This window comes from Vidua macroura, chromosome 22 (genome assembly GCF_024509145.1).
Source record: "Vidua macroura isolate BioBank_ID:100142 chromosome 22, ASM2450914v1, whole genome shotgun sequence".
Taxonomy (NCBI): domain Eukaryota; kingdom Metazoa; phylum Chordata; class Aves; order Passeriformes; family Viduidae; genus Vidua; species Vidua macroura.
In genome coordinates, this window is record NC_071592.1 from 281,385 (window position 1) to 304,138 (window position 22,754).

General features: G+C 53.3%; 2 protein-coding genes and 1 long non-coding RNA gene across 9 annotated transcripts in view; 2 read left to right on the top strand and 1 right to left on the bottom strand.

Moving 5' to 3' along the window:
* BCL9L (BCL9 like) overlaps nt 1-16,861 on the bottom strand; it is a 61,167-nt gene extending 44,306 nt beyond the window's left edge. For 3 of the 7 annotated variants that reach the window (XM_053997198.1, XM_053997199.1, XM_053997192.1), the window contains exons 1-2: nt 15,975-16,103; nt 12,277-12,381 (exon numbers count right to left, since the gene is read on the bottom strand). The gene's annotated coding sequence lies outside the window, so the exon portion shown is untranslated. Of the gene's footprint in view, nt 1-3,471; nt 3,558-12,276; nt 12,382-15,974; nt 16,104-16,310; nt 16,389-16,479 lie in introns of those variants that run through there. The other 4 variants (XM_053997194.1, XM_053997193.1, XM_053997195.1 and 1 more) reach the window with 4 other exon arrangements.
* A 131-nt stretch (nt 16,862-16,992) lies between these two features.
* Nucleotides 16,993-18,819, top strand: LOC128818073 (uncharacterized). The gene is made up of 2 exons (XR_008440378.1): nt 16,993-17,093; nt 18,574-18,819. It is a non-coding gene; the product is annotated as an uncharacterized LOC128818073 (long non-coding RNA).
* Nucleotides 18,820-19,541: 722 nt separating this feature from the next.
* Nucleotides 19,542-22,750, top strand: CENATAC (centrosomal AT-AC splicing factor). The gene is made up of 9 exons (XM_053997184.1): nt 19,542-19,837; nt 19,940-20,105; nt 20,187-20,249; nt 20,417-20,481; nt 20,630-20,735; nt 21,085-21,115; nt 21,502-21,582; nt 21,832-21,964; nt 22,416-22,750. Exons 1-9 carry the CDS (start codon nt 19,542-19,544, stop codon nt 22,459-22,461), a joined length of 987 nt encoding a protein of 328 aa, XP_053853159.1. The 3' UTR covers nt 22,462-22,750.
* The last annotated feature ends 4 nt before the right edge of the window (nt 22,751-22,754 follow it).

A 22,754-nucleotide genomic window follows, 5' to 3' on the forward strand; every position in this document is an offset into this window, starting at 1 on the left:
TTGCTCCAAGACAGGTGTATTTTTCCACAGCTTCAGCACTATGAGAAACCTCATAGGGTAACTAAATCTCATGGAGATCAACTACATAAAGTCAGAATCCATAGCACCCACCACCCTCTGGAAACACAGGACCACACATGAGATCACCAGAGAATGTATTCGCCAGTCAAAATCTTCCTGGGAGGAAAGGATAGCTGACTGAAACCAAGTCCTGACCTGCATTAGATTCTGATTTTCCAGAAGAGTCGTGCTGGCAATCCTCCTTGCACTTCGCTGATACAGCTTAAATAACACTGACAAAATATTGCTGCATCTGTACATCATATCTCTATGATATCTCTACCCTGCATTATATTATATATCCATGTATCTACATATCACATTTCCTGTTGAAAATGTCAAAAGTAGTCAAACACAGCTCAAGTCTCCCATGTGCCCTTTCCCACCCCCCACGCCCCTCCCCCACCCCCAGTCCAGGGCACTGGCACGATCCTGGGTCTCAGCCAAAAGAGCAACAGTACAAGGAAAATTACATTGCCAGAGCAAGCTCTAGGCTTCTGCCTGGCTAAGGTTGTTGGGGGACAGCAGACAACCCTGGGAGGAGGCAGCAACAAAAGGTCAGGAGCAGGCAACACAGGCTCACAGGTGGAACAGACTGCTGATGCATTCTCAGACAGGAACAGCAAACTTGTGCTTTTCCACATGGGACTTATTCTCCCAGAAGAGACCAACTTGAGCGATCTGTCGGGTAGGGTATTTAACACTGGATGGAGCCCTAAGGAATTAAGTGCTGGAAGCCAGCCTGTGCCATCTCCAGGAAATTACCAGACCTGAGCAGATTAAAACCCATTACAGCAGCACATCTGGACATCCGAGGAACACAGACACATCCTCAAGTGCTTTGACCACTAAGAACTTTCCCTCCTGGCAGCAGCAAAGCCTGATGCAATCACCTGAGACAGGGCAAGGAAGCAAGGGCTGTTCTGATGCCAATTCTGAACTGGACACTGTACTGACAAAAGATGGGGCTGAAAGAGACAGAAAACAATCCCAGGACCTATTCTGGGACCCTGAAACAAGCTGGAGAGTAACAAAGAGCAAGGTCTCTACAGAAGTAAGAAACAGCCACTGGTTGGGACCCTGATGCTCCTTATGGAGGGAACCAAGAGCTTCCTCTCCAGCTATCTCCCTCCTTTCCACATCCCTCCACACAGCAAGCACTGACAGAAGGGAAAGCACTCACAGTGTTCAGCAGGAGTGAACAGCAGGGGAGAGAAGAAAAAGCAAAGTTTTTTTCTCCCCAGAACAGCAAGTATGGAGGACATGATGCCAACTGGGTTGACAACTTGATAAAAAACTCAAAGGCTGATTTGAGCTTGGACCTCAGAAACTCCAGGCCAGTATGAGCGAAGTCCACAGCTCACGGGTTGGAGTTAGCCTGGAACTAAAGTGCAACTGCAGCACATCCTTGGCAGCTGCCCTGGAGCAGCATAGCCCAATGAGCTTGCTATGTCCAGTTTTGTGATGTCCCAGTTGCTTCATGCAGCTGTCTGTGCCCTCTGTCACACAGTGGCCAGAGAGCCACCTTCCAACAGCAACACAGCAAGATGCAAAAGGGCTTAAAAGTACAAAACACAGCTATTTTACTTTCTTCAACTGAACAACAACTGTGGTTTCTAGTTTCTAAGTAGGCTTTCCTTTAGCTGCTGCCTGTTTATTTCTTTACGGTGACGGGGATCTGGAAAGAGGAAATGGACTTTCAGGGGAGGGAGACACAGTAATACCTACAACATTGCACCGCAGAAAACACCATTAAATGGATTTTCTAGGTAATGAAGATGCAGGTCAGGGTGGTAAGGAGCAACCAATCCCACCACCTGCTCAGCTAAAATGGCAACACACATATTAAAAAACAAACAAAAAGGTTCTTCACCACTTAGGTTATGTATTCTCTGGCAAAAGTCCCAATGGATCAGACAGCTGCCGTAGAGACAGCACATTGATACTCTCTCATCTTTCCACCAAGGAGAATCAGGCAGCAACATCAACCTGGACATTTCTGCACTAGTTCCAGCCTTGGGTATTACATACCCACATGTGGTGGCAGCCAGCATTATCACAGGCACCAGAGTCAACGGAGGTCTTGATTCAGCACCAACACACCCTTGCCAAGTGACCTTGGGCAAATCACTTCCTCGGTGACTCACTGTTCTTATCCCTCCTTATGCCACCAAAGTAGCAAAGCAAGGCACACACACAACCCCTGTATGTGACTGATGGGTGGAAGGAGCTGCATGTCATTACTGCATGCCTGGCATGAAACTGCATTTTGGCACGGTAATGAGTGGTAGCCACATTCACAGAACAGATCCTGCAAGTCAAGAGTACACACTAAGGCTCCTGTAGCATCACCCTGCAGCCAAAGGTGCATGGTTGTCCTCTGTGCCACGCCGTCGGCAGCCCTTTGCCTGGCAGAGCCAGGACACAGCCGTATGCTGCCGCAGCCTGACACCCTGTCAAACGGAGCTGCCCCCAAGGCGTGCAGACACGCTGCCACACACAACAACACAACAGCCTGCCCTGTCATGTAGCATTACTTATGTGTTCAGATATGCGTCCTTCTCGCATTTCTATTCCAGCAAGAACAGGGCTGGAACAAGTTCACCACCAGCTAAAGACACGTCCCTAATACAATGCAGGGGAGGTTTTGTTACATTGAATCCTTTCTGTGCGCGAGAAAAATAGGTATGTACATGTGGTGTTTCTCTCATTTTTCCTCCAAGATGACTACATGCCTGATTTATCTCAACAGGGAACCGAAGCCTATCGAGTAGAACACTGCAAATAGAGGGGACAGGTCTCCCCTGACAGTTAGGATGGGCCCTGACAGGAGTGTGTGTTTAAACCCTACGTGAAACGTGGCAAGTTCCCATCCTCCCTGGGGCTTTCACAGCACCGATAACGTCTTGCAAAATCCAGACCCGCTCCGGTAAAACCAGACAGAACTCGATTAAGTTCCTTGCACCAGAGAAAAGCCCCAGTCGAGGCACTTTTGTCCGCGAGGAATCACCTGCGGCCGCAGCAGCAATGGATACAAGGACCTGGGAAGAGCGGTCTCCGAGACGTGAGAGCGAAGCGGGCAGGGTCCCGCGGACCAGGGGCAATGTCCAAGGCAAGCGGGAGCGCTGATAGCTCATTCCCAGCCGGCCGGACTCGGCGGGTAGGCCGAGCCGAGGCCGGCGCCGTCCCCCCGTCAAGTTATCGCCGCCCCCGGGAGCGATGGTACGGTGGTTAGCCCGGAATCTCCGGCCCGGACGGCGGCTCCCGGCCGCCCCTCCGGCCGGATGACAGCCCCGAGGCGGGCCCGGCTGCGTGGAGCTAGGGGTTGGTGCGGGGGCAGCGCGGAGCCCCGGCTCCCCCCCGGGGCGGAACAATGGGACGGCGGCTGCCCGGGCCTGGCGGGGCACTCACCTCGGCGGCGGCGGAGCGGCTCAGGGTAGGCCGGGAGAGCCCGCCGGGGCGGCGCGGCGCGGCTCCGCGGGCTGCTGGGGGCCGGCCAGCGGCGCGGGGCCGGCGGCGCGGGCCGCGCTCATGGCTCGGCCGCCCGCCGCAGGGCGCGGGGTCGGGGCCGCTGCCGGCGGCACCCCCCGCCCCGCCGCGCCGCTCCTTCCGCCGACCGAGCCGGCGGCTCCAGCCCGCGCCCGCCGGCGGGGGTGGGCGTCCGGCCGCGGCGAGCCCCGGCTGCCCGCCCGGCCCCGGGCCGCGGACGGCTTCCCCGCGCTGCGGCGGGCGGCCGGGCGCGGGCGGCGGGGAGCGGAGCCGGCGGGCGCGGCGGCCCGGGCGCGGGCGGGGGCGCCGTGGCGAGGGCGAGGCGCTGCGGGCCGAGTGCTCCTTTCTCCGCCGGAGCCTGAATAATCATTTGGAGAAACAGGATCATTCACTTTCCTCCGAGCCGGAGCCAGGCGCTGCCCTGTCAAAATAAAAGCCCCGCGCGCCGATTAACCGCTTCCTGGTCGCGGGCGCCCCGCCGGCCGCCCAGCGGCACCGCCCGCGACCGGCACCGCCGCCGGGGACCGGGTTCGGCACCGCCGCCCATTCCGGGCCTCCCGCGACGAGTGGCCGGCGCCCCGCGAGTGGCCGTCCAGGTGTCGCACACCCATGAGTCTCACAGACATGTACGCGATAGCACACGGGTCTCAGCAGAGCCGGGACCTGCAGAATTGCATCCCGCTCCTCCCCGCGACAGCACGGGGACTGCTCCTGCTGAGCATCTTTCTGCCCTTTATCATACGAAACACTTGTTCTGCTCAGGCCGACACCCTGTGAGTCCTGCTCTCGAGCCTCACTGTGCCGGGGAGGTCCCACACCTAATCCCATCTTTGCCGCATCTCCCAGAGCCTATGCGGAGCTGGACTTCAATGATCCTTGGGGGTCACTTGCAACTCAGGATATTTTGTAATTCTACACACAAGGCACAAGGACTGGCCCCAGCTCTTGAGAACAGCAGCATGTTATTATCTTTACCAACAAGTTTTCCAGGCATTAACCACCCTCCTGCCCTGAGCAACAGACTCCACGGATGGGAGCCCCTAGTGCACATAAATACCAGGCTGTGGAGGCAGCCTGCCCGCTCCTGGGAAATGCCATCAGCATCCTAACCAGGACGTGTCACCTTCCTGCCTGGAGCGCACCAACCGCGCAGGAGTGGGGCTGGGAGAAGAGGGCTGGAGGCAGGGACCATTTGCCAGCCTCTCCAGAGTTGCAGAGCTCAAGGCGATGTGGGGACAAACAATCCAGCTCCACTGACGGGAGGCGGCGGCCTCGGTTGAAAATTAACACAAGACTCGCCCCTGTGCTCACACCCGCAGCGCCCAGAGCGGGGCGAGGAGGGAGCGCGGCCGCGGGGGACAGGGATGGGGGCACGGGAGACGGTGCCAGCCCCAACCGCGGGGGGGCGCGCGGCAGCGCCCCCTGCCGGCGCGGGGGGAGATCTCCGGCGGGGCGGGGCAGCGAGCGCCCCGCCCCGCCCCGCCCCGCCCCGCCCCGCCCCGCCCCGCCCCGCCCGGGCGGCACCGGCGGCACCGGCGGCACCGGCGGCACCGGCGGCACCGGCGGCACCGGCGGCACCGGCGGCACCGGCGGCACCGGCGGCACCGGCGGCACCGGCGCTCTGCTCCCCACGGGCAGGCGGGAGGGGCTGGCGGCGAAACCCTGCATACGCCCATTCCCCACGGCAGAGGAGGGGCATGCGGCGGAGCCCTCCCGTTCCCCACGGGTGCTGCAGCGAGGCCCAGCGAAGAGCGACGGCTGCCGTAAGAGGGAGGGAGCGAGGAGGGAGAAGCGCCTGCTGCTTCCAGCCCCAGCTGAAATGACGCGACATCAGTCTTTGCAGGCGCCTCTTTGGCAGCTGGCACAGGGTGGCTTCGCCCGTTTGCAGAAGTGCCTGTGGAAAGCCGAGGCAGACGGAAGGGGCGGGTTGCGGATGTTCTGGGTTTTACCTCGGGGGGCCGCAGTCTGCACGAGTGGGCAGGCACTGGGAACCCCTCTGTCTCTTTGGTGAACTCCCAAGTGCCTCATCAGCAAGCAGGGACATATTTTCACACTTTCATCCTTCCCAGTAGCAGCACTGGCGCTCCAGACAGCATGCACAGGCGCAGTGGGTTAAAAACAGTGCACAGCCACCATTATTTGGCATGACAGCTCAGTGCCAGAGGCAGACAGGCAGTTCCTTCCCTCCAGCCAGGTGTGGTGCATAGGGGACACATGGAACCACCTGTCCTCTGGGTCCTCTGGTTGCTTCTCTCTTCCTGCTCATTCCCTGCAACCTTCTGGGCTTTTTACATCACAGCCCTTCACATCTCTCCCAGCCTGCCCACATGAAAGTGGCAAAACAAGACTGGGAAAGGTCAGCAAGAGGACCAGCTACTGCTGGTTCAGCAGAGCCTGCTGGTTTCAGAGCCTCTACCTTTAATTAACATCTGCCAGGCTAGCTACCCTCCCTGCACTTGATGATGACTCCCAGTCCTCCCCTTCCCTCCTCTATAATTATGCCCATGCTAGGAGAGACAAGATAGGAGAGGAGATGGTGAAGCAGATTCCTTGGAGCTCCTCAAAGCCTCTCTTTGCCAAAGCCACCACCACCACGGCAGCAGCTCATTCCAGGAGCTGCCTGGTACAGCAGCACCTTAGCAAACCTCAGCCAAGATGCTCAGACTTGGTTGTTGCCTGCTCCTTTTCCTGCCTTTGAACCACAAAACTTACATGCAACATAAAAAACAGAAAAGTCTCCCTAAATAGTTAAGGACCAAGAGGGAGCCATCTGTGACAGTGACTCCAGCCTTCCCTGGGAAGAATTGTGACTGACCACCCAGAAGCTCCTGACACATCCTACCTCTATGGGATACAGAGAATACAGGGCTACGGGGTCAGAAGGACTGGCCTTGTCCTGTCATATTTTGCCAACAAGGACACATGGAGTAGGTGGAAACTGGTCCTAAGCTATGTCCAAGGCTCTGGTACTTGTTCATTCCCACTGACTCTCCAGAACAGCAGCCCTAAGCTCAGACCTTCACAAGACCCCTGTGGGCAAGGCCTTCATTATACTTATGAATATGATTAATTAGGTCCAATTAACTGTACTGGAATTAATTATGTGACTCACATTTAGCTGGGGCTGCCTCTTTGCGAAGCATTTCCCCAGTGGTCACTCCAGCAGATCCCCAGCAGAGGCCCCAGAGATAGAAGAGTCCAGACAAACTGTGCTGAAGGAAACAAGTCTGAGGCTGTGAAATGCCTGTTTTGGGAGCAGCTCTCTGTTTTGCTGATCCACATAGCTATGGAGCAGGAAGCTGGTGGTAGTCCAGCATTAAATCCACAGACCTAGCAGATTCATCCTGTATTCTCCCATAGAAAGGCAATGGTCCAGCAAGAGGACAGAAGAGGCTATGTTGCTACTGCTGAGGTAGACACAAGACTAAAAACATCTTTTCATCTCTTCCGAGGCTGCTCTCAATCCTGCCCATGCCTTTGCAGACTCCTGGCCAAAGTGTCCTTCTGCTCAGACAGTAGCACAGATTCTATCCCATAGTCTCACAAGTCCCTGATGTGCCTGATCTCCTTTGGACTGCATTGCAAGGTCTCAATCCCACTTCTGTTTTGGTGGTACTACAAAGCCGTTGCTCAGGGAAAAGGGAAAACCAGCCAGCCTAGGAGAGGCCCCAGGTCTGCACCCAACCATGCAGTCAGCTGGGAAAGAATGGGTTCCCTCATTTCACGCTCACTAGAGTTTGAACAGGGCAGCCACCACCAGCAGGCCACTGCAATGAGCCTGCACTACCTTTGCCACCTTTGCAGCTGCCTAGGCAGCCTGTGCCTTTGTCTAGATGGACTTGAACAGAATCAGAAGTGCCCAGTTTGGTTTCTCCTTTTAAACAAGACCACCTTTCTTTACTAACTGTCACGTCTCCAGCAGACCAAGACTGCTCTCCCACTGCAGTCAAAAGACACATGGAAGCTCAAAGACAACACATGAAGCAATGCAGCCAGCCAGAGTCTCCTGCTTAGCATCCTCACACTAGAGCTGGGCACTGGCCCCCTCCATACGCTGGGATTTTCCTTTGCTGCAATCCTAAAGGCAAAACACAGCCTGTGCTGAGGTACTGAGGGAGAATTTAATCAAACTGAGACTTCCTCTTTACAAATGAAAATATGCTGTTGCTGCTGCTGCAGCTTCAGCATGGCTGACAGACCATCATCTAGCAAAGACAAACTCCTGACATGGTTCCAGGATCACAATGACACCAAGACTCAGCATCCTGGATGCCTTGCTATTGCTTCGATGCTTGATGCATTCCTGATGCCTGTATGGGTGCAGGCAGGATGCAGCTCTTCAAGTCTTCTTCCCTTCTTGTTACTCCTGAGCACCTTGAATGCCAGCCTTATCCTCCCAACACCTCTGATGCTCACTGCAGCCCTAGGGAAATCATCTCAGGTCCACATAGTCCTGATGTTGCTAGAATCCTCTGAGCTTCACTCCTACCACAACTGCCTAGCCTCAGATGACCTTTGCTACCTGCTCTAGAGGTATTTGGACTTCTCTGCGTGGGGACCCTGCTTGGCTGTCCCTGGTCTTGGGACACTGCTACCGTCCAGGGCAGGCCCTGCCAAGCAGCAAACAGAGAAAAGGCTGAGGTTTACTGGCGCCGGAGCTGCGAGGGAACTTCTGTCCCTGCCAGCCGATAGGGCCAGGAGAGCCGGAGCCCGCCGGGCAGCGCACCCGCTGCCCGCGCCTGCGGAGGGGGCGCGAAGGGTTAAAAGGTTTGGCGAGGCCACCAGCGCGATAAATGCAGCCATCGGCGGAGCCAGCGCCTCCCACCGCCCTCGGGGTCGGGCTGGCGGGAGCGGGCGGGCGGCGGCGGCGGGGACTCTTATCCTGATACGGCGCCTTCCGCCGAGTGCGGCTCTGGAAATACCGAGCGGCGGGACTGGCTCCGCGGCCGCGGCACTCGGCGGCACAAAGCACGCAGAGCCCTCGCCCAAAAACCAGGCGGGAGGGAGCGGGAGGGCCGGGGGTCTCGGCGGGGATGCGGGGCTCTCCGCCGCCGGCGGCATCTCCCATCCGGGGGCATCCCGACTGGCCACGCAGGCAGAAGCGGCCTCCACACGGGCAGCGCGGGATCCCCCTACGGCTGGAACGGGCCGGCGGCTCGCGGAGCTCCGTGTCCGCGTGAGCGGGGCTCTGCGCCGCCCCGGTCCCTGCCCGGCACGGCGGGACCCCCGGGCGGCCTCGGCGTGCGCGGCACTCACCGCGCTCACGTGCGCAGGCAAACGCGCACCGCAGACGGGAAAACCATCACGCAGATGTGCCCAGGATGGGTGTTGGCAACTGTGCCGGGGCAGACACACATTCTGCAGGCACGCACGAGCATGTGCAACCACACACAGCAGGAATAGAGTGCGGCACATGGGCGCCAGCCCTAGAGATACACTGTAGAGCGAGCAATCTGTGGTGCGTCCTACTAAGGAATAAGGAAATAGTCAAGGAAGGTGCAAGAACAGCTTCTGCTGTCACTACTACTACGGTCTGTAGTAGTACTACTACAATAAGGCAGAACTAGAAACAGAGCAATCCCTCCCTTTGATTTTTTTACTCATTGCTTTTATCTCCAGAGGACGCCTGGAAGCCTGGTCACTGCAAATGTGCAAGCCTGTGCCAACGACTTGTAGAGCAGAGATCAGGAGGGTTTTCAGAAAGGTCACAGGCCTGACACAAATCCAGTTTTATACAATGTCTCTATTAGTATTTGGGGTCACTTGAAATCACCACTCTGTTACTGGGTCATAACAGGAAAAGTTAGCGAGCTGCTGCCTTGTGCCATCTGCCAGCATGACAAGGACTTGTTTTGGTGATAGCTTGGACTACCACTTGAGAGCCCCATTATTCTCACATCCAGTCTCTGTTCCTAAGACAGTCATGTGCATCTTGTTGTGTGCCATGCCTCAGCAACACAAATCTCTAGCTTGGAGAAGAACATCTCCCATGGCATCTCAGACCTGTTTTTCAGGGAAGCAGGGCGTATGTCCTGGCACAAAGGACTAACACAGCCTGATTCACCTGCACCAACACTCAGCTGGCTGGCTAGGCACATGAGCCTTGCACCTTCCAGCACCTGACCATCTGAGTGAAGCCACGGGCTCTACCTGTGTGTTCAAGCTCTGTTTCCTAGGTTTTCACCTAGCCCTGTTTCATCAGAGTTCCTTGGGAAGCAGCCCTTAAAAACAAAGGAGTTCAGGAAAGGTGGGCATGCTACAAAACAGAGATCTTGAGGGCACAGGAACAGACTGTGTGCCGAAAGACAAATCAATGAGGTAAACGTCCAGCCTGGATGGGCAAGGAGGTTTTGAAGGAACTTAGGAATTAAAGGAGGGTGTATCATCTTTGGAAGGAGGGTCAGGCCTCTCAGGAAATATTTAAGGGGGCTGCTAGAGCATGTAGGAAAAAAAAATTAGGGAGGCCAAATCTCAGTTTGAACTTAAAATGGCAACTTCTTTAAAGGATAATAAAAAAATGTTTTTACAAATATATTAATGGTAAAAGGAAGGGTAGGACCAACCTTTGTTCTTTACTGGATGAGGGAGGGAACTTATTAACTGCAGATGAGGAAAAGGCAGAAGTGCTTAACGCCTTCTTTGCCTCAGTCTTTAGTGGGAAGACAGCTTGTCCCCAGGACAACTGTCCTCCTGGGCTGGTAGATCGTGTCAGGGAGCAGAATGGGCCCCTGTTACCCAGGAAGAGGCAGTCAGAGAACTGCTGAGCAGCTTGGATGTTCATAAATTTATGGGAGCTGATGGGATCCACCCCAGGGTGATGAGGGAGCTGGCAGATGAGCTTGCGAAGCCACTCTCCATCATTTACCAACAGTCCTGGCTCACTGGGGAGGTTCCAGATGACTGGAAGCTGCCCAGTGTGACACCTATTCACAGCAAGGGTGGGAAGGAGGATCCTAGTAATTATTGACCAGTCAGCCTGACCTCAGTACCTGGCAAGATAATGGAGCAATTTATACTGAGTGTCATCACGCAGCATCTACAGGATGGCTGCAGAGTCACCATTCCTGGATGTGTTTAAAAAAAGAGTGGATGTGGCACTGGGTGCCATGGTTTAGTTGACGTGTTAGGGAGGGGGTTGGACTCGATGACCTTGAAGGTCTCTTCCAACCTTGTAATTCTGTGGTCTGTACCTCTGTCTCCCAAGATGTGTGTACATTTACACAGGTCTGATGGTACTCCCAGGCCAGAAGTGCTGAGCACCTTGTCCAAATGCTGCAAGGACTCTACAGAATTTGGGACAAGAAAAAGGTCCTTCTTGTCCATACCACCCCACCCCTGAGCAGCTACTTATTACTTGCATTTCTGTTCAGTGTCCTCTCATACTCTAGATATCTCCACCTTCTCTGACAACCTGCCGTTTGCATGCATCCCTATAGACTGGGAGGAACTCGGGGAAAGACGGCGGGGCCGGGGGGCGGCGGGACCCTGACCGCGGATGCACGGCCGGGCCCTGCCCGGGACACACGGACACGCGGGACACACGGACACGCGGCCGGGCCCTGCCCGGGACACACGGACACGCGGGACACACGGACACGCGGCCGGGCCCTGCCCGGGACACACGGACACGCGGGACACGCGGGACACACGGACACGCGGGACACACGGACACGCGGACAGGCCCTGCCCGGGACACACGGACACACGGACACGCGGGACACACGGACACGCGGGACACACGGACACGCGGCCGGGCCCTGCCCGGGACACACGGACACGCGGGACACGCGGGACACACGGACACGCGGGACACACGGACACGCGGACAGGCCCTGCCCGGGACACACGGACACACGGACACGCGGGACACACGGACACGCGGGACACACGGACACGCGCCCGGGCCGGCGCGGAGCTGGCGCCGGGGGCCGGTGGCGCCGCCTGGCGGGCAGGAGCGGGAGCGCGGCGCGGACGCGGCCCGTGCGGGCACGGCGGGGCGGCTCTCGCTGCAGCCGGGCTGTCCCTCGCTGTCCCTCTGTACTCCTGATGCTGAGAGGCAGCACTAGAGCTGGGACAAGAAACACCAGAAAACATGTTGCCTTATTGTATTTCCCCCACTTCTCCCTCTGATGATGCAAAAGAGATGCATCCATCTCCGAGAGCAGCATGTGCACGGCAGAAAGGGATGTTTTAACTAACAGAAAAAGGAGAAACCATACATCCGGTGACAAATGTCGAATGGGTCTTTAACACCCAGATGCAGAAACAAGGAAATGGATTTCCACATCGTACAATATTATCTTCATCTCTCCAGTTAAGAATGACCATTTGGTTACTTCTAGCATTTTGGAGCTGCTGCAGCATTCTGACAGGGTCTTAGGTACCGGGGATGTCCTGGGGACCGATAGGGCTGCCCTCCTATCCCCCACCAGGTCAAGCCAACCTGCAGTTTTCCCTGCTGGGATTCAGGTAAAGCATGGCAGGTGTGTGCAGGAGCTGCTGGCACCACAAGCTAATGGCTTGTACCATTAGCCTTGCAGAAAAAAGGTGGGTGGGCCCAGGAGGTCCCTATACCCTTGGGAGCCTTCTTTTCTAAGTGGATCTCCTGGTAGTGGGAGATGCTGATCTGGGGTCTGTTCTCCTTTGTCCATAACAGCATAATGCAAACACACATTTGCATCATGCTACTGAAGCATCCTCTTCCTGTCATGAAATATTCATGCTCACCTCCAAAAAGGGTCCAGCACAGGAAATCTGTGTGTCCCTCTGCTGCAGAGTGTGGCCATGGGCTTTGCTGTGAGGTCAAGCCAGATCCAGACAGTTGATCTCTGTCTTTGAGGAAATAAAACAGAGATGAAAAGAATTAGCAAAACCCCAGGAGGTGCTTTTGAGATTTAATCCTTTCCATTGCAATTGTCATTGCAATTACAATGACATATTTTAATGAATTGTCATTTGTTCACTTTTTTGCTCCTTAAGTAATTCTGCCCTGGTGTTTTCCAGTACAGCACATTTACTTAAATTGAGCGAGAGGTTGCATTTGAAGGAGGAAAGGAAGGAGCAGAGGGAAGGAGCAAGATTTCAGCAAGGGAACCTGTGGAGGACTACCGCTCTGAAATATAATCAAGACAAAACTGCTATACTTTCCTTGGACATGAATTGGAGTGGGAGGCGTTTGTTACTGCCAATGCAGTTTTCTTCATACCCAGTTCTTCCACACAAGGTTGAATTGTTAAGTGTTGACAGTGCATCTGTTAAGATTGGCTCTAGAAACCAAATGTTCTTGAAAATAAAAGAAGCATGTGCTTGCCCTTCATCTTCCCAGCCATTCAGCTCCTAGTACCACAGAGAAAAGCCACACGGAGCAGCCTACATGCACACAGATGGCCTAAGACTGGCCATGGAAAGGGCTCCTCTGTGTGAAAGGTGCAGCAGGCTGAGGAACAAGAAGTTCCCTGAGGATGACATCAGTCTTTCTTCTACTGGCAATATAAAGCTTCAAGTAAAAGTCCCACAGAAGATCTCCAAGAAGAGCTCTTCCCAATATTTAATGTTCCTCTCCCAGTTTCTGTTTTCTTTTTACAACTGCATTTCTGTCCTGCTCCGTGTTGGCAGCTACGTTGCGCTTAGAGCACACAGTGTGCTTCCTCAGAAAGATCCTGCACCCAGCACTGGGATCACCACAGATTACAATCCCTAGGAGAGGACTTCCCAGGAAAGACAGGAGTATGATCTTCCTCCAAGATCACAAACTCTGTTAATCAAAGGAAAGAAAAAGAAATAGAAAGGCCAATGCAGCCTTCCCACTTGACTCCCTTTAATTAGTAACCATCTGGTTTTGAGAAGAGCTGTCAGCCAATGTAGAGCATTTGGTAAGCTTCCTCAGTGGCTGCTCTCCTAATGTCAATTCTTCTTGGAAATGCTTTAAGCCCCAAGATGCTAAAAGGAAATGAAAAAGAGAGGGCACAAGAGAGAAAGGGAAGAACAAGTATGAAGTATAGCCCAGCAGACAGAGCAAGACATTCCCCAGTTTCACTTCCAGATCAGGGAGCAAACTACAAACACTACTGGCCATCCGATAGCCGGGAAACATTCCACCCAGCTAGCCATCTGGAAGAAACTGCAATACTTCAAGCATCATTCTCAAACAAGCAATTACAAACCCCTCAACATTTTCCAGGAATCTCACTGCTCAACTCAGTGTTCTGCCCAAACTCCAACTTTAACAGTGACTTTCTATATTCCAAATTTCCTTGGCTCACTTTAATTTCTTTGTCCCAGCTACTGTGCAATGGCACTGTGTATTTACATGTGCTGCTCCAGCAGGGTGTTCATCCGCTAGGAGAGGCATGGGCAATTTTACAAATCAAATTCATCATGCTTGGCACTTTCTCACATTTTGCCCTGATTCTCCCTGGTGCCATGCTCTGCTCGAATAGAGGGGTGCTGCTGTTCTCACCAAGAAACCCATGGGTGCAAAGGGAGCATCCACCTAGATTTGGATGGCATCAGGAGGCACACTAACTGTTCTGAACAAGTCCTCAGGGACAATCTGACAGCACAAGGCCTTTTGGTCTTTGCAGGAAAATAGCCACAATGGTAGCAAAGCTAGGCAGCAGGAGCTTGGCTGCAGCATTTTTGTGAGTGCTGCCTTCCTCATTAAGATGCAGCACATGGCTCAAGTGGCTTTTAGATTACTCCTTCCTGACTCTAGGACATCATGTATGAGTCAGAGGCTTGCATACTTGCTTCTCCTGATCCCTGTGAGTCTCCAGCACATGGCAAATGACATTTTGAACAGTTCCCTTAAGTTCTGTGTGCAGACAACCTTCTTCTCACTTTTGCAAAGAAGCAGAATTATCTTCTTCTCTCTTAAATAGCATCATACACACACAGACCACTACCTTCTTTCCTCACAGATGCATTCAAATTCTGCAGTGCCCTCTTGTAAGCAGGTGCATCACTCTCACCTACACTCACAGCCCCTCTATTCATTCCCACCCCACTTCCCACATGGTGCTTGGGCTTCCCACAAGGCATGTGTCGTAGTCAGCCCCTTTCCATGGACCGTGGTAATGGGGTTCTGGCACAGCTGAAGGAGCAGAGGATCCCCCTGTTAAATACATTAGTACAAAGAGGGAAGATATTTCCAAATGCATTTCTGCAGGTTTCTCCCATGTGGCAAAAGAGTCAAAGACCCAAACCTGTGAGGTCCTCTCGCTGTACCTGCCCTGTCAGAGAAGCAGAGCTGTAATTTCATAAGTTTCTGACTGGTAAGACAAAAGTAAACATAAAATTCCATATTAAAGCATATGAAACCACCAGGGATCTGCACCTGATTAGCCATCTCACATGTTTGCAGAGGGGCAGATGAGTAGGTTTCAGCTGCCCTGATCTGCACGGAGTGGTGGGATATCCTCACTTGCTGTCCCGGGAGCTGCACTAGATTTGTGCTTGCCTAGAATGCCCACTGATGATGGGGCAGCAGGAGCTCAGGAATGCCCTCACATCCACTTCTTATCTGAGGGAGGTGCCTAGGTAGACTAGAGAGAAACATACATGGGTGATCAGACCTGGACCACCTCTTCTTGACACTGCCAATTTACACCGAGGAACCGAATGCAAAAGGTGTAGATACTGTTCCTCTTTTTCCCAGTCTTGGCTGGGGAAAACAAAGCTTTTCCTTGATGCTATGTGCTCCATTCAAAGCCATGGGATCCTCTGTGCAAAACGTCTCTCTCATGCCTCTCCTTCAAAGCCTTTCTTCCTTGTTGATTAGCATTATGCAGAGTGCCCAACTGCCAATGCCAATGTGACTTCAGGAAGAAATCCATCTCTTTCTCCCCTTCAGCTCTTAATTAACATGTGGACTTTAATTACATTTCCCATTTTCATGACAAAATATGTCTCTCTCCTCCACTTGCCCCCTCCCTGGGATCATTATAAGAGCTTTTAATAATAATCACCATCATCTGTCTACTCTGAGAGCAAGGCAGAGGGGCACCTGCTCCATCTTCCCAAGTTATCCTACCCCACCTAGCCCCAGGTCACTCAGTCCTTGGAGAGACACATGCTCTGGTCCTGTGCCAGTGGGGAGGCGTGGAAGCAGTGCTAACACGTTGGCACGACATATTGCCAGGGCTGGATGGTGCCTGAAGGCTTTGGCTGCAGTGAAAGACATTACAATTCAAGGGTGGACACAGAGAAAAAGTCAGTTTGGGGAGATATTAGGGATTCTCTTGTTTTCAGAAATAGGAATGGGCCACCCTCCTGCTAAAGCTATATCCTCCCTCTCCAGACAATGCACAGCAAACACTGCTAGGAAGCTTTGCAGTAACTCTCAGCTGGCTCACAGATCTAGGCAGTAAAAAAACAGGAAAACTTTCTAATAGACTCATTGATTCAGCCACTAGAAAAGCAACCACCTTAGTAAATCACAGAGCATCCATTTTCTGGCAGAAAGTGAAAACTGAGGAATCAGTCCCTATTGGTCTTGATGGCAGCAGGCAAGAAGCGGATACAATGCACCCAAGCACGGACCTGGTGCAGTCAGGTTTTCCCTAAACTGAGTGAAAGTAACTCAAACCACTACCGCCCTCCTCACAAATCTGGGAACCTCATTCAGATGCAATATGTCACAGTGGGGAGCCTGAGTTATACACTACATCAACCTTGTGTTTGCAAACTCAAAATTAGAATCAGCTCTCAGATTGACTATTTTATCTGAATGTGCAAAATTCACCAGGCTGCTGCTGGCTTACAGAGATCTGGAAAATGAGATTTTCTGTAGTTGTTACTTCACCCCTCAGGCTTTCAGTACTCCTTGATGACAATCTCTGTCCCTCCCAGAAGCAAACAGTAAGGTAATACAAAAGTGAATACCAAACTATGCAATGTTTGCAGACAGACAGAAGACAGAGAGCTGCCCACCTCTTCCATTGCCGAGTTCTGAAGAATTAGCAATACCTTACAGAGCAAACATGACATCAGGGTCTGGGGACAGAGACAGTAAGGGCAGCGTCGTGTTGATAACAACACAAAAAAAAAATACACTGATGACTATAAGTATGGCCCAGATACAGTCCAAGGCAAAGACTGCACAATCCAAATGTACAGCTAAGTGCATCATGCATAACTTGAACAGAAAGAAGAGCTCCCTGCAGAGCTCCATGCAAGGGCATGGAAGCTCCAAGCATGCCATGAGCACAGACAGTGTGTCCACTGCTTGCAGAAAACCTTATTCCTCCTCATAAGTGTGGCAGAAGGGAGACAATGTCCCTTTAAATGTGATTAAAGTGTTGTCAATGGATCTGCCATGGTAGAGGAGTTAATCCCCCCCTAGCCCCTCTCAGCCACTGTGATGGGATAATTAGATGCGAGGGCTCACCACAGATGATGCTCCAGTTGCTTAGCAACTAATGGTTTCCATAGAAACAGCAAAGCACAGCCTTCGGAGCAGCAAGTGAGCAGTGCAGCAGGGCAGGGAAAGATGCCTTAAACTCCTGCACTGATGCTCTCCTCCAGAATCATTCAGAGGCCTAGAGGTATTAGGGGAACGAGAAGGGGGTGTCTTAAAGATACAATATCCCTGATTCAAGCAGCAGTGTTGAGAGAATGGTTTTTATCAGACTAAACCTTCACTGATATGGTCCTCCTCTCAGTGACTCTCAACTAGCAGGATGAGCAGAGCTGAATCCCAGAGAGTGGTCTTACACAGAGGTTTAAGCCCCAACATGTGGGTTACAACATCCTGTTGTAAGCAGCTGAGTATGATTCCAGCATCAATTCTTGCACCTGGAGTCTGAGAGGGAAACACGCGAAAACACACAAAGACACACACAGAGATATATTTGCATTTTCAATACTGTCACAAAAGCAGCCTTATACAGGCATCCAGCCTGGCCTTGAACCAGCAGGCAAAGGAGGTTTCCTCTAGATTTTGCAACTTCACAATACATACAAAAGTGACTATAAAGCATGGAGACCTTCACCAGAATAACAGAGGTCAGATTAATTAACCTTTACTAAAGACTATCATCCGGGTACTTCCTTCGACATGACCAATTCCTACTGCTTCGTTATCCTCCTGCTCCCTGCACTGAGTCAGCATACCACTGTTTCTGAGCATCACACCATCACCTGCAGCACCTGCACTAAATACCATGCATATGCTGTGCAGCTGCACTGCTGCAAGGCATGATCCTGTCATCTTGTAAGCTGAGCAGAGACAAGCTCTGTTTGTATTTTGCTAAGAGAGCTCTGGGACACTGAGATGGGGCTGTAGATTTGGTATCATGTAGTCTGCACCATGCCAGGGATGGGCTGCATCACTGCATGCTTGCAAATGACAGCCCTATGTGTTAAAGCTTTGCAAACCTCTCCAGTCGTGATAGCACAGAAGGAAGTAAAGAAACTCACATCGCAAAAACAAGCCCTCTCCTCTCCTCTCCTCTCCTCTCCTCTCCTCTCCTCTCCTCTCCTCTCCTCTCCTCTCCTCTCCTCTCCTCTCCTCTCCTCTCCTCTCCTCTCCTCTCCTCTCCTCTCCTCTCCTCTCCTCTCCTCTCCTCTCCTCTCCTCTCCTCTCCTCTCCTCTCCTCTCCTCTCCTCTCCTCTCCTCTCCTCTCCTCCTTGTGACACAATCACTTTCAGAGAGGGCAAGCAGCCTGTGCCTTGGGCACTGGGACACACACGCTGCTGGTGACGAGCAGCCGGGCTGGATTCTGGAACCCCTGCGTGCGTTAGTCAAAGCCACCAAATCCCAGCTGCTGTGGCTCCTTCCCCCTGTCGCTGCAGCGTTACCTCACCCTACCCACGAACCTGGGGATGCCGGTTGTAACACCCAGGAGGGTGGAGCCAGTTTAGCCACAGGCCAGGTCTCCTTCCTGGAGTCCTGTCCTGATCCACCCAGCGCTTCAGGAAGGTACAGAGAGGGGACACTAAAAAACTTGTGGGCCATTTTAGACTCTGTCCCCTATGGTTTTCAAAGTGGGGAATCAAAGGGAAATGATGTGCTTTGTTCCACAGGGGAGCAGCAGGAAAGGTGAGCAGAAACGAGCCTGGCGAAACCGGTCGCTTCAGTCGTCTGCTAGCTCACCTTTGAAGTGGTTTTAAAAATCAGGGAGGAGGGGCAGATATGAGTTCAGCTCTTTTACTGCAACTTCACAGAATTTGAAGACGTGGAGGGTAAGAGGCCACCTTTTCCCCACCAGAAAATAGTGTATCCATTCAGAGAGAAGAGAATACAGCTAATAAAACAGGCTGTGATGCTCATCAAGTGCATCTCTGGTGTTCTTGCATCCTGAGGAGGCTATGAACAGCTACAATGACAGCAGCATCCACCTACGGTACCATCAAAGACACTTTAGTCACTCACAGGAACGACTGGGCACCCTGACACAGCCCCCGGTCCTGTGCCAATGGAGCAAGCATCTCTCTCCAGTCACAGCCTTCTCTCTGTCTCATGTTCCCTGTCATTGAGCCTGTCCGTAAGTTCCCTGCTGCCTCTCTTTAACAGAAAGAGGGGTTGGGGTTCCTAACCCTAGCCTATGCAAGTCCTGGGAGCTCTGTCTGTACTACACAGCATCAGCTATTTACTGCAGCACAAGGAACTGAAGCAATGCCAACAGAGCAGGAGTGGCCTGGTGTGATGATAAGCTAGGCACCTACTGTACACTCTGGACTAGGAAGAGGGGAAAAAGGACCACTTTAATAGAGTGGAAATTGATTAATTAAGTGGAAATTAATTAAATAATCGGAAATTAATCTCTGTTCTACTACAGGGGAAAAAAATTACATAAACCTAACTGTTGAGGGCTTCTCTTGGCGGAGCACTGTATCATCTCACACGATATCCGCTCCCTCCCCTCCCTGCCGCCCTTCCCCCGGCCGCGCGGGAGCCGCTCCGCTCCGCGGGCGGGGCCGCGCCTCGGGGCCGCGCCTCGGGGCCGCGCCTCGGGGCCGCGCGTCGGCAGCGCGCCTGCGCCGCGGCCGCCATGGCCGTGCACTACTGCGGGCTGTGCCGCCGCAGCGCCTTCACGGGCCGCCGGCACCGCTACAGCGCGGGGCACCGCCGGCGGCTGCGGGAGGCGCTGGCCCAGCTGCAGGAGGCGACGGCGGCGGCGCGGGCAGCGGCGGCCGCGGCCGATGGGGCTGCGGCCGTGCGGCGCTACGACCCGGCGGAGCACGACGGGCGCGTGTGGTGCCCGTGCTGCGGGCGCGGCGTGCGGCGGGACGGGCGGCGCGGCGGGCTGGCGCTGCTGCAGGCCGGGCTGATGCGGCACTTGGCCGGGTGCGCGGGCAGGAGCGGGGCGGGCTGACGCTGCCGTATGCCGGGCTTTCGTGGCGCTTGGCCGCGTGCGGGCGGTGCTGATGGTGTCACGGTGTCCCGCAGGCCCGAGCACCGCCGGGAGACGGCGCGGTTCTGGCGGGAGAACCGGGCGGAGGCGGCGCTGCGGGAGCGGTGCCTGGTGCCGGCCGAGGAGTACGAGCGCTTCGCGCAGGCCCTAGAGCAGGCGCTGGCCGAGCACCAGCGGCGGGAGGAGGAGCGCATCCTCCAGGTAGCCTCGGTCACCTCCCCGCATGGGCCTCGGCCCGGCCCCGGCCTCCGCTGGCCCCGCCTCACCGCTCTGTCCCCACAGATGGCGGCTGACATCCGGGAGGCCGAGCGCCGGCAGCGAGAGACGGTGCAAGCCGCGCTGCAGGTCGGTGAGCTGTATCCTGCCCTGACTGCACCCTGGCGGGGAGCGGCCGCTGCACTGCGCAGCCCCGCCACCGGCACCCCGGTGCGCTCGGGAGGGGCTAGGGCCGGCTGGGTGGGGGCTGCGCTCAGTACCAGAAATATTGTTCCTTTTTCCTGAATCACACTCAGCTTCAACCAGAGCCAGAACTTTGTGCAGGACCTTCTGTCTGCAGGCTCCCCACAGGACCCGAACGGTGAGCACCACTTTCTTTAGCAGTGGCCGATACATCCGTGCTCAAAGCACCTGACACATGGGGAGTTTGACAGTGTCATTGCTAGGATCTTGCAAAGCTTTTGCAAACTTTCGTATGCGCTACAGAAAGTGATGGCCTCTTATTTCAGGGACAGCCCTTGTGGTGCAGAAGAGCCTGGCCCGAGCAGAATGCAGACAGGACCTGATTTAGCCTGGATGGAATCAAGCAAGGTTCTGACCTTCATTGGCCACCAGGTAGGGATGACTGGCTAGCAAATGTGACTTTGATTTAACTGCAAGTCACCTACAGCACATGTCACAAAATAGAACAAGGGGTGGTCTCCATCGCAAAGAGAAACGCTTTGTGGATTTGGGTGAGCAGCTAGCCCAGTTTCAGTTACCCAGGTTTAACTTTCATTAAGCAAACATTCTTTAATATGCCGTGGGGAAAAAAACCCAAACTCTCTTTTAAAGAAGAGTCAAGCTTTCCTCTGCCTTTTTCTAATAGAACTTGATTCTGGAAGAGAATGAAGACAATGCTCTTCTGCTCAGAGCTACTCCTAAACATAAGATTCTCATAAGCATTTTATGTTCCTGTTAACAGGAAACAGAAGGGAAAGGAAATGTCCACACAGGTAAGTGCACCTGCATCATGACTCACCAGGCTGCTACCTCATGGATTGCAAATGTCACAGGGATAACTCAAAGCAGTTTTGAAGCAGTTGCAGCATAACCAGCAGGTGGCCACTCTTGGCAATATTTGACATAATAGAGGAGGAGAAAACACATCAGCATAGTAAAACTGTTGATGCTGCTGCTGTGGGGAGTGTATGATTTGGGGTGTGATCAGCTGTGGCCTTAGCTGAGGAAGCCAGCACTTTTTTTCTCAGAACACCCAGAGTTCACTTGGTCACTTGCTTCATAGCACAAGCAGCAGACAGGGGGAAAGAGGGGACACTTTTATTCGGTCACACTTTAGGGTAACTTCAGTGGTTAACTAAGTATTCCCTGTGACTTCTAGGAGCAAAACCTCCATGGCTAACAGAAGAAGAAGATGGAAGTAAACAAATTGGACCTTCTTATGAGGAATTTCTCAAACACAGTGAGCAGCTTGCACATCTTTTAGTTAACCTTACAGTCACTTTAACATGCTAGAGAACCGAAAGCAATTTGAAAAACTTTTGCTGAACAAAGTATTTGGGCTTTTGAGCAACCTGGTCTAGGGAAAAGTATCCCCATCCATGGTACAGGGGGTTGCAGCAATGTGATCCTTAAGCTCCCTTCCAACCCAAACCACTCTACAATTTTTTTTTTTTTTTTTTTTTTTTTTTTTTTTTTTTTTTTTTTTCAGAGGAGAAGCAGAAGCTGAAAAAGCTCCCAGTGGAACGTGTTGGTGCCAATTTTGACCATACCTCTCAGACAAGTGACAGCTGGCTCCCTTCCTTTGGGCGTGTATGGAATCATGGCAGGAGGTGGCAGTCCCGGTGAGCTTCAGCACAGCACAGATGGGTGCCAGGGGGGAGAGTGTGCAGCTTCTGTCCATGCAAGCTATTCATGGAGCAGGCTCTCAGGTAGCAGCAAGAGTAACTAGACATCCTGCCACATGAGATATGCCAGGCAGTATCATTCTTGTCCTGGAGCAGCACACATGGCTTGTGAGGAAGCGTGCTCACAGCTGTAAAGGCTGCACACATGAAGGCATCTGCCTTGTTTTGCTTGGCTCACCTTTCAGACCCACATACTGGCCCACTGGCACCTTTTAATGTGCCACAACTCTCTATCAGCTAGCTGGAGCTACCACTCACTGAAATAACAAAAATATTGAGGGAGCTTCCATGCTAGAACACTATGCACAGCACTTTCTTACTTTTTCAAGGAGTGTTCATTATCTCTGTGTAAAGGCTACTGCAGTCTGATTTCTATGCTCTCTTTCAGGCATCAGTTTAGAACTGAATCAGGGGAAAAGAAGAAAAAAAGGTGATCAGATGAGGAACAGTAGACACCCAGCTCTGCTGTGGGAAGGCTGACTGTAGGTAGCTGCAGTTTTGTTGCTGACTGCCCTGTAAGAGCAGAGTGTTCATCTGAGCATCACATCTAAAGCCACACGAAGTCAGGTCCTGCCAGCAAGGACAGGCTTCTGTGGATGCAGTATCTTCCCCGTCAGAAGGCCTACTCTGTACAGCAAGATATGCCAGTGGCCTATGCTGACATGGCATATCCCACTAAAGGAAGAATTTTTGGAGAAATAAACTTTTTTTTTTTTAATGCTTCTTT